We start from the raw sequence: 10,987 nt of genomic DNA, 5'->3' as shown, positions 1-10,987 counted from the left end.
GCCGGGTTGCAGAGTGGGGGCTGTCTTTCCTGATGAGCGCCCCCTCCTCCACCGGTTCTGGTTCACAGCCCCCGCCCCCTGAGTAAGGTAGGCCAGGTGGGCCCAGACCTTGGGTCCTCTCCTTGAGCTTTCTTTGGGCCCCTTGACCCAGGGAAGGCCCTGGAGGTTGGGGTTGGAGAGAGCCAGGAAAGGAGGGTGGCCCTCCCTCCTAGGATCCCCAGCCCTGGGAGTGGAAGAAGGGGTCATAAGCCCAGTGTGAACGCTTAAAGAGAGGAACTCATAAATAGGCACCTACTGTGCCCAGGGAACCGTGCCAGGAACTTGATGTTCCTTAATCCTCTCCAGGACCCCGGGAGGCGAGTGGGGGTGTCCTCCTCTCACAGGGCAGAACTGAGGTACAGCCAGGTTAGGTGGCTTATCCAAGGTCACACAGATTATCCAGCTCAATCCTGCCCTCTTTATACATGGGGAAACTGAGACCTGTAGTGGGCTAATGACTTGTCCAGGATCACCCAGCAAATTCGTGATCAAGCCAGTCTTGGAAACTGTGGCTTTTTCTTCTCAGTTCAGCTCTTTCCCTCCCCTGCCCTGGCTTCCTCAATGCCTTAAACCAACAAAATGGAGACAGAGACACCCTGAGACGCTGGGCCAGAGGCTCCAGGGATCAAGAGCCTGAGAGCCTTGCAGCCACACTTTCTGCACACCCAGCTGTGTGTCTGCCACCAGCCGGCAGCTGGCCTGGACGCCTACCCCACTCCAGCCTATTTGCCGCACTGCTGAGCACAGCAGCTTTTTCGGGTGGCTGAACCCCCTGCAGCATGCTCACAGCCTAGGGCCTGGGAACAGCTGGTGCCCCATTGTAGCCTTTGCCCTCCTCTGTGCCCACTCTGGGGGTGGACGGACCAGCAACACCACTGGCCTGGGGCAAAGGATGCCTAGGAAGCTACTGGTGATGCCATCCCACCATTTGGCTCTGTTGTCTCTGACCCACATGTGCCCTTCATGCCCCCCCACCCACAGGCTGAGCTTCACCTGGCTTGTACTGACTGTGTGGGATGAAGGTTCCCTGGACTTCGGGGAGATGCAGAAAGAGGAGGGAGTCTGGAGAGATGAATGCTGGAGGTGGAGGGAAGAGAGAATCAGCCCCTCTGTGCAACCCCACCCATTTTGCCAGCACTGCTTCCTTTGGCCCCTTCAACCTTCTTCATCCCCATTCTTACCCCCTGCCCACCCAATGCCTAGGCAGATGGGGGCACCTGCCGAGGAGTGCAAGGAAGGCAGCCTAAGCCTCCCTGTGCTTTGCAGGAAGCCAGCCTAGGTTAGCCCTGCCGTAGCCTCAGAGGCAGCACTGGAAGGAGGCCAGGCCCCTCTGTATTCTCTTCTTCAGCTCACAGCCCTGCAGTAGCAGCTGTGCTCAGTGCCTCTGCTGCACCCCAATCTGAATCACACCCTCCCACGTCGGGAGACTGCAGCCCGGGAATCAGAGTCAGGCGCCAGTGTTCGTGCAGCACTGAGGTTCTGCACACCCCACTTGTGTCTGCCACCAGCCAGTAGCCAGCCTAGTCCCCCCACCCCCCAGCCTGTTTGCCGCACTGCTGAGCACAACAGAAGAGTCACTGGCTCCTCTGGGTCTCTGTTCCCTCCTCTAGAAAATCAAGCGTTGGGTTTGCTCAGGAATTCTTTACGTGGTGAGGGTGTGGGTCACGAGCTCCTTGAAAGAGTGTGGAATATTATGATAGGAACACTTGTATGATCTTGAAAGAAAAAACGTATTTTTTTTTTTTTACTTTTTTTTTCTTTTTTTTCTCTGAGATAGAGTCTCACTCTGTCTCCCAGGCTGGAGTGCAGTGGCTCAATCTCGGCTCACTGCAACCTTTGTCTCTTGGGTTCAAGTGATTCTCCTGCCTTAGCCTCCCAAGTAGCTGGAATTACAGGTGCACCACGCCTGGCTAATTTTTGTATTTTTAGTAGAGCCAGGGTTTCACCACGTTGGCCAGGCTGGTCTCGAACTCTTTTTTTTTTTTTTTTTTTTGAGACGGAGTCTCATCCTGTCACCAGGCTGGAGTGCAGTGGCGCAATCTCGGCTCACTGCAACCTTTGCCTCCTGGGTTCAAGTGATTCTCCTGCCTCAGCCTCCTGAGTAGCTGGGATTACAGGCGCGTGCCACCACACCTGGCTAATTTTTGTATTTTTAGTAGAGACGGGGTTTCACCATATTGGTCAGGATGGTCTCGATCTTTTGACCTCGTGATCCGCCCACCTTGGCCTCCCAAAGTGCTGGGATTACAGGCATGAGCCACCGCGCCCGGCCACTGGTCTCGAACTCTTGACCTCAAGTTATACACCCGCCTCTGCCTCCCAAAGTGCTGGGATTACGAGCCTGAGCCACCGTGCCCAGCCTACAAATTATTGTTGATATTTTTGTTTTAGAGACAGGGTCTTACTATGTTGCTCAGGCTGGGATGCAGTGTCTATTCACAGGCACTGTCATAGCTCACTGTAGCCCCAAACTCCTGGGCTCAAGTAGCCATTCCCTGTCAGCCTCCAGAATAACTGGGACTACAGGCTCACACCAATGTGCCTGACACGACACATCTTTTTTCTTTTTCCATAAGTAAGGAAACAAGAGGACACATCTTTTAATCAGATTTTCCCAAGGCTAAGCAGTTACTTTAGGGGTTCTTTCTGCTTGGGACTCCTGTGGGAGTGGATCCCTCCTAGGCACTGGCCTGGGAAGGGGTTGGAGGCCCACGACGGGAAGAGGCCAACTTCAGGCCTGGGGTGAGGTGAAGAAGTGGGGGAAACCCAAGGCCTTCCAAGAGGTAGGTTCCTACAACTTCATAACCCATCTCTTTCTCCCACCCCCCGAAATAAACAAAAACAGAACCAGAAAAACAACGCCAGTGAGGCAGCAGCTGACACCTGCATCGACCTGTGAGCGAGTAGCACCATCTCCTGGCCCAGGGTGGAAACCAGCTTCTGCGCTGCAGGCTCTGGAATACCGGGAGGGTCTTATATTGGGTTACCTCATTCTCCTTCCTTTTTTTTTTTTTGGTTGGGGGTTGGGGGACAGGGTCTGGCTCTGTCACCAAGGCTGGAGTGCAGTGGTACAATTTTAGCTCACTGTAGCTTCCACCTGTTGGGTTCAGGTGATCCTCCCACCTCAGCCTCCCGAGTAGCTGGGACTACAGGGGCGCACCACCATGCCCGGCTAAATTTTGTATTTTTTGTAGATGGGTTTTCGCCATGTTGCCCAGGCAAGTCTCAAACTCCTGGGCTCAAGCAGTTCTCCCATTTGGCCTCTGAAAGTGCTGGGATTACAGGCGTGAGCCACCACACCAAGCTTCTCCTGTCATCTCTCTACTGCATGGAGGGGTTGGGGGTGGGCACTCTCCAACAATACCCCGCCTCCTCTGTGCCAGGCCTGGGAAGTAGGTGTCCCACACACCAAGCTGGGAGCTTGGCCAAGACACTTCCTTTTCTAGGCCTGGGCTTCCCCACTTCAAAGGGCAAGAGCTAATAATGGGTAACACACACACGGGCTACTCCAGTGACAACGGTGATCCACAAGTCAGTGTCCTCTCATCCCAGGCTCTGATGCATATGATGGGGGGTCCTCAGGACATTTTTTTCTTTTTTGAGATGGAGTTTCACTCTTATTGCCCAGGCTGGAGTGCAATGGTACACTCAACTCACTACAACCTCTGCCTCCCAAGTAGCTGGGATTACAGGTATGTGCCACATCTGTCTACAAAGAAAAATACAATTTTGTATTTTTAGTAAAGATGGGTTTCCCCACATTGGTTAGGCTAGTCTCGAACTCCCAACCTCAGATTATCTGCCCACCTCAGCCTACCAAAGTGCTGGGATTACAGGCCTCAGCCACTGTGCCCAGCCTCCTTGGGACATTTCTTAAGTGTGCACTTCCCTGCCTTCTGCTACCCACGTGCCCATACTGCACAGAACGGGATGAGGACACCTGAGGTAGAGCTAAGAGGGGTCTGCTGGCCCTGACACCAGCCAACCTGCCATTCCCACTCAGGTCTTCCCCATTCTCATCAGCCCATTACATCCCCTGAAAGAGGTAGGGGGTTGGGCACAGTGGCTCACACCTGTAATCCCAGCACTTTGGGAGGCGGGTGATCACCTGAGGTCAGGAGTTCAAGACCAGCCTGACCAACATGGCAAAATCCCATCTCTACTAAGAAACACAAAAATTAGCCAGGCATGGTGGTCGGTGCCTGTCATCCTAACTACTCAGGAGGCTGGGGCAGGAAGAATTGCTTGAACCCAGGAGGCGGGGATAGCTGACTGCACTCCAGCCTGGGCGACAGGGCAACTCTGTCTCAAGAGTTTCAACTGTATCTCAAGAAAGCTGTTTAGTGACAGCTTAGGTAGTCACCAGTAGTCCAAGCTCAAGTCCCATTTGCAACCCCAACTTGTCAGCTGAGAAGCATAAACACATTAAGTATTTCCTTTGGCTTCTATAAAGACTGATTCCTTAACTGACATCACAACTGACTACTGGTCCCAACCAACATTCTGAGACCAATTCTTAAGTGTCACTCGTGCCCTGAAGCACAGTATTTGGGAGGCTTGGATAGAAGCCATTCCTTCTCTCCCTATATCCCACTAAAACAAGGTAAAAGACTCAGTGAGCAGGCCAGGTGCCATGGCTTACACCTGCAATCCCAGCACTTTGGGAGGCTGAGGCAGATGGATCACTTGAGGTCAAGAGTTCAAGATCAACCTGGCCAACAGTGAAACCCAGTCTCTACTAAAAATACAAAAATTAGCCGGGCGTGGTGGCGCATGCCTGTAATCCCAGCTACTCGGGAGGCTGAGGCAGAACTGCTTGAACCTGGGAGGTGGAGTTTGCAGTGAGCCAAGGCCACACGATTGGGCCCCCGAGACTCATCTCAAAAACAAAAACCAAAACAAAAAACAACAACAAAAAAACACAAACAAACCCTCACTGAGCAGCTGTAAACCTTGCAAACAGCAGAGAGGAAAGCAGATAAAGGCTTGTTTTATTTTAATGGCTGATCTATGTAGTCACGGAGGCCAGTATGTACAGACAAAGAGGGGAGCTTTTATTTCTTGGTCTCTTCCTCCTTGGACAAAGTCTTGATGATCTCCTCCTTCTTGGCCTGGAGGCGCTCTTCACGGCGCTTGCGTGCTTCCTTGGTCTTAGACCTGCGGGCCTCAGCCTGGTCACTGGCCAGGGAAGAGAAAAGATGGGTCAGTTTGGGAAGGGATGAGATGCTGGGGAAACAGAAACACATTCCTAGACCTCTCCCTTTGAGCCTAGTCAGCTTCAGGAATGAGTTGGGGGGCCCACCAAGGGCTCCTGCTTCAACTAACCTCTACAGTCCCTATGAGACAGGAGTGGGTGTGCACAGGACAGAGGAGTGGGTGCCTCTAAGGGAACAGCTATATTCCTATGACAGACTGCGTGCAAGTCAAGACTTAAGCATTGGCACATTTTAAGTATCTAAGAACAACTCCCAAAGGTCAAAGAACTTTCCCCTAAGACTCTAAAAAGAAACTTACGCCAGGAGCTTCTTGCGGGCCTTGTCTGCCTTCAGCTTGTGGATGTGTTCCATGAGAATACGCTTGTTTTTGAACACATTCCCCTTCACCTTCAGGTACAGGCTGTGATACCTGCAGGGTACACGGAGTGAAGAGATGCTGGTCGGTAATGGATCAGAAGCTGCCTTGTGAGCTGTTCCTCCACCTAAGGTCACTAAGCTTGTAGGTTCCTTCCTTTTCTCCTGTTGCTGCATGAATTACTTCCTAAACCATTACTTTTTGTGTGTGCAGTTCCTAGACAGAACTTGCCTGGCAAATAAACTGTTGGGCTATCCTGATGGCATATGGGAAAAAAAAGAAAGACCAGAATAGAAAAACTTTCTTAGAAAGGCTCCCTACCCATGGCTGGGCGTAGTAGCTCAGGCCTGTAATCTGAGCACTTTCAGAGGCTGAGATGTGGGTGCGTCACTTGAGGCCAGGAGTTCGAGACCAGTCTGGCCAATGGTGAAACTCCATCTCTACTAAAAATACAAAAATTAGCCAGGTGTGGTGGTGCATGCCTGTAATTCCAGGTACTCGAGAGGGTGAGGCAGGCGAAGTGCTTGAACCTGGAAAGCAGAGGTTGCAGTGAGCCAAGATCATGCCACTGCATTCCATCCTGGGTGACAGAGCGGGAGACTCTGTCTCCAAAAAAAGCTCCCTACCCAAGGCCATTAAGACAGATCTCTGTAGGCTGGGCGTGGTGGCTAACGCCCGTAATCCCAGCACTTTGGGAGGCCGAGGCAGATGGATCACAAGGTCAGGAGATCGAGACCATCCTGGCTAACACAGTGAAACCCCGTCTCTACTAAAAATGAAAAAAAAAAAAAGAATTAGCCACATGTGGTGGCACATGCCTGTAGTCCTAGCTACTCAGGAGGCTGAGGCAGGAGAATAACTTGAACCCAGGAAGCGGAGGTTGCAGTGTGCTGAGATCGCGCCACTGCACTCCAACCTGGGTGACAGAGCAAGACTCCATCTCAAAACAAAACAAAACAAACAACACACACCAAAAAAACCACTCTGGAAAATGAACTAGCCATCAAAGCAGCAAATGGGTACTGGGCCCAAGAGGGTGTGCTTACATGTGGCGATCAATCTTCTTAGACTCACGGTATCTTCTAAGCAGCCGGCGCAGAATCCTCATTCTCCTCATCCACGTGACCTTCTCTGGCATTCGGGCATTGGCTGTACCCTTCCGCTTACCTGTGGAGAAGATGAGTTAGGAATGGGCTATTACCCAGGTCCACTGTGTATAGTACACCAAGTTTCAAGTCAGGGTCTTAACTCATCTAATCCTCACAACCTCATTTTAAGTAGCATTACTTCAATCTTCCAGATGATGATTCCCAACTACGTAAGTTCTTCGTTTACTCAATTTTAAAGGAAGCACAAATACGGCAATAATTCCCCATTTACTTCATACAGAATGTGGGTTTAACAGGCAGTGCACCAAGGTAGCACAGCACGTTTTAAGGAGCTTCCTTCAATCATTCTGACACTAGAAAGCAATTTTAGAGTTAAGATGGACCACATTCTCAAGGACCCAGCAGAATCCTTGGCATAGTGTAGGTAAGGACTTAGTAAATGGGACCTCCTACCAGGGATACTCTCAATTCCAATACCAGCACCAACTTTCTGATTTGCACACAGGCAGAAAACACATCAAATACCAAGGAGTAAGAAACGGGCTCGAGATGAGACAGAGTGCTTAGATCCTGAATATATTTCAGCACAGACGACAGCACCTATCATTTCTTAAGGAGAAGACGACCACACTTACCTATGCCCATGTGCCTGCCCTTCCGGCGGGCCAAGGTATTTTTCCGGCATCGCGCCCGGGAATGGACCGTCACAGGCTTGCGGATGATCAGCCCATCTTTGATCAGCTTTCGGATCTGCTGACCTGGGAAAGCATAATGCACCTGGTCAGTCAACCGGGGCCCAAGCACATCCCAGAATCCAAATAGGCCAGGCCACAGACACTGCTCACATTCTCGGCCCCATGCTCTCAAAAAGGATGGAAACACTGTAACTTGTTTATTTCTTGCCTTCGAAAATCCAAAAAACCTCTATCTTTTCTTTTTCCTTCACAAACAGAAGTTGTGAGAGATACTCTTTGTCTGAGACAGTCTCCCTATGTTGCCCAGGTCGGTCTTGAACTCCTGGGCTCACAATCCTCCTGCCTTAGCTTCCCAAGTAGCTGGGATTACAGATGCCTGCCACTATGGCTGGCCATTTCTACCTTTTAAATGTATTACAGCACACTCAAAACAGCAAGCCTGATACAATGACTCCTCCATTTTATAGATACTCTGAATGTACCTTCCTAGGTTTGTAAAGAGTCAACACAAGCTAGGTATGCTGGCTTATGTTTGTAATCCCAGTACTCTGGGAGGCTGAAGTAGGCGGATCACCTGAGGTCAGGAGTTTGAGATCAGCCTGACCAATATGATGAAACCCCATCTCTACTAAAGATACAAAAATTAGCCGGGTGTGGTGGCACGTGCCTTAGTCCCAGCTACTTGGGAGATTGAGGCAGGAGAATCGCTTGAACCTGGGAGGCAGAGGTTGCAGTGAGCTGAGATCCTACCACTGCACTCCAGTCCGGTGACAAAGGGAGACTCCATCTCATAAAAAATAAAATAAAAAATAAAGAGTAAATTAGCCAGGCGTGGTAGTGCACACCTCTAATCCCAGCTACTCAGGAAGCTGAGGCGGGAGAATCACTTGAGCCTGGGAGGAGGGGTTGCAACGATGAGATGGCACTACACTCCAGCCTGGGGAACAGAACCAGACTGTCTCAAAAAAAAAAAAAAAAGTCAACACAACTGTGTTCATATGAAGCAGGACAAAAGAAGGAAGTAGGGTGAAGAGACAGATCCCAGGTACTCACGGGAGTTGGCATTGGCGATTTCATTGGTCTCATTGGGGTCTAACCAGACCTTCTTCTTGCCACAGCGGAGGACACTAGAGGCGAGCCTCTTCTGAAGCCTGAGCATACTAGACACACAGAAAACATGATTAGACTCTGAAAGCCACTCCTGGGCAAGAACGAACGTCCCCATCAAGACCTGCCCTCTGCGACCCACGCGACAGCCGCGAAGTAAGACTCTTCCCTAAATCATCTTTAAGGCTCTGGGCTGTGCAGCTGGTCCCCTTGGGTTTAGACTTCAAAGCCCACGCTATGCCTTCACCTCTTGGAGCCTCATGTTCGCATTTCTTCTCTGGAAAGTCAAGTTAAGGATTTACTGGAATGAATAGGGGGCTTATGCCATTTCTGGTATTCAGCGTTTGAAAAATATTCGAGGCGAGTAGACCTGATTTCTAGTCTAGCAATGCAGGCAAGTTAATGTTTTCTGGGCTCATTTTCCCGTTTTATCACGGTAACAAGCCTCGTTCGGCCATTTGTAGAGATTTCCTTTATGAATGGCCAAAGGAGTGGAAGGCGTCAAGAGTTAGAGATCACGTCTCTCGGCAGTCGGACGCCTGGGGCCTACACTAGGCTTGCCCTAGGTCACGTGAAAGCACAGATCTGCTCCGCTCCGGGCGTGCCAAGCAAGAAAGGGTCCAAGGCTCGGTCCCGTTCGCTACGTTTGCTTTGCTCGCGTGGGTCGACCGGACACATGTGCGGCGCGCCGCCACCCGAGGCAGCCTTTTCCGGGTCTCAGTTGCTGCGACGCTCCCCGCCCCCCCCCACCCCGGAGGCCCGGGACGAGAGTGCTCCGGCCTACCCCAAACCCCGGGACCGGCCGCTTTAGGGCGGCCTCCATTTCATCTCCCCCAACCCCGGCTGCAGTCCCAAGCCCAACAGTCCCCCGCCGAAAAGCGTCAGCGCCTGCGGGAGATCAGCGCGCCCTCACCTCATGGCTGCGGCCGCAGCAGCAAAAGGAGAGAGCTCGCTCGGGACCGGCTCCTCCCATTATCTGAGAAGGGGAGAGCCCAACCCCCTCTCCAATTTCGTCCGTATTCCCGTCCGGTTCTTTCATCTTCCGCCACACCAAACTCACTCATAGCCTCCGTATAGGCCTGAAATGATAAAAGCCTAATATCAGAAATCGGTTTTAAACTTAAAAACATAGAAAATGTACCCCTTCCGTAGGGAAAGTGGTATAGTCCGACTTCCTACTAGACATGCGCAGCAAGGGTACGCGATCACGTGGTTATTTTAACCGGAAGTCAGCTGGATTGCGCAGGCGGAGTGAGAGAGGTTTTGCTAGAATAGCTTGGTGTTTGCGGGCGTTCGGCCGGTTATGGGTGGATGCTTTATTAGCTGAGAAAAAAAGTCAGTTGAAGAAGCGAGAGAGAATGACAACAGGTATCAGACAAAGGCGACCTCTTATTCACTCTCTTAGTAGATTGAAAACCCCTAGAGTTCAGAATAGATCACTAAAAGATGTTAGTGTTTTTACGCTGCTGCGGGTCTTTAATTTCTTGGTGCCTCAATTTCCTCCTCTGTAAAGTGGACCTAATCCCAATGTTTCTATCATCAGTTGTGGAAATTACGTGAGGTAACATTTGCAATTAGCAAAGGAAGGCATTAAGACAGCAAGCTTTTGGAGGGCGAGAATTAGTCTCGTAGTCTCGTTTGGCTCACAGCTGTACTGCGGTACGCATGGATCCGCGATCGAACACACCTGAGAAATACTGCACTGGCTGAATGGATGAATGATTGCAGAAAGTAAAATTAAAAAAAAAAAAAAAAAAAAAAAAAAAAAAAAAAGGCCGGGCGCGGGGGCTCAAGCCTGTAATCCTAGCACTTTGGGAGGCCGAGACGGGCGGATCACGAGGTCAGGAGATCGAGACCATCCTGGCTAACACGGTGAAACCCCGTCTCTACTAAAAAATACAAAAAACTAGCCGGGCGAGGTGGCTGGCGCCTGTAGTCCCAGCTACTCGGGAGGCTGAGGCAGGAGAATAGCGTAAAACCCGGGAGGCGGAGCTTGCAGTGAGCTGAGATCCGGCCACTGCACTCCAGTCTGGGCGACAGAGCGAGACTCCGTCTCAAAAAAAAAAAAAAAAAATTGCGCCGGGCTCGCTGGCTCACGCCTGTAATCCCAGCACTTTGGGAGGCCAAGGCGGGTGGATCACTTGAGATCAGGAGTTCGAGACCAGCCTGGCCAACATGGCGAAACCCTGTCTCCACTAAAAATACAAAAATTAGCTGGGCGTAGCGGCGCGTGCTTGTAATTCCAGCTACTGGGGAGGCTGAGGCAGGAGAATCGCTTGAACCCAGGAGGCGGAGGTTGCAGTGAGCCGAGATTGTGCGACTGCACTCCAGCCTGGGCAACAGAGTGAGACTGCGTCTCAAAAAAAAAAAAAAAAAAAAAAATGGCGGGACCACTCAGGTCTTTTCTTCTGATCTGGAACACCCAATGCAAAAATCCAAGGAGAGCATTCTGGAGTTTAAGAAGTC

The 10,987-nt window shown here is 51.1% G+C and overlaps 1 protein-coding gene across 6 annotated transcripts; it reads right to left on the bottom strand.

The window, feature by feature from the left end:
• Window positions 1-5,013: 5,013 nt before the first annotated feature.
• Window positions 5,014-9,500, bottom strand: RPL19 (ribosomal protein L19). 6 transcript variants are annotated; one of them, XM_025363670.1, is made up of 6 exons: window positions 9,435-9,500; window positions 8,468-8,574; window positions 7,349-7,477; window positions 6,657-6,777; window positions 5,554-5,664; window positions 5,014-5,217 (listed from the first exon to the last, which is right to left on the bottom strand). In XM_025363670.1, the coding sequence occupies exons 1-6, from the start codon at window positions 9,437-9,439 to the stop codon at window positions 5,094-5,096; spliced, it is 597 nt and encodes a 198-aa protein (XP_025219455.1). In that variant the 5' UTR covers window positions 9,440-9,500; the 3' UTR covers window positions 5,014-5,093. The 6 variants fall into 6 exon arrangements, with proteins under 6 accessions (XP_025219455.1, XP_025219456.1, XP_025219453.1 ...); XM_025363671.1 differs by having other exon boundaries at window positions 7,355-7,477; XM_025363668.1 differs by adding an exon at window positions 5,432-5,433 and having other exon boundaries at window positions 7,355-7,477; window positions 8,468-9,494.
• Window positions 9,501-10,987: the final 1,487 nt, after the last annotated feature.

Source organism: Theropithecus gelada, chromosome 16 (assembly GCF_003255815.1).
Source record: "Theropithecus gelada isolate Dixy chromosome 16, Tgel_1.0, whole genome shotgun sequence".
Classification (NCBI taxonomy): Eukaryota; Metazoa; Chordata; class Mammalia; order Primates; family Cercopithecidae; genus Theropithecus; species Theropithecus gelada.
Note: the sequence above shows the minus strand (reverse complement) of the source record. Positions and strands in the feature narration are given on the sequence as shown.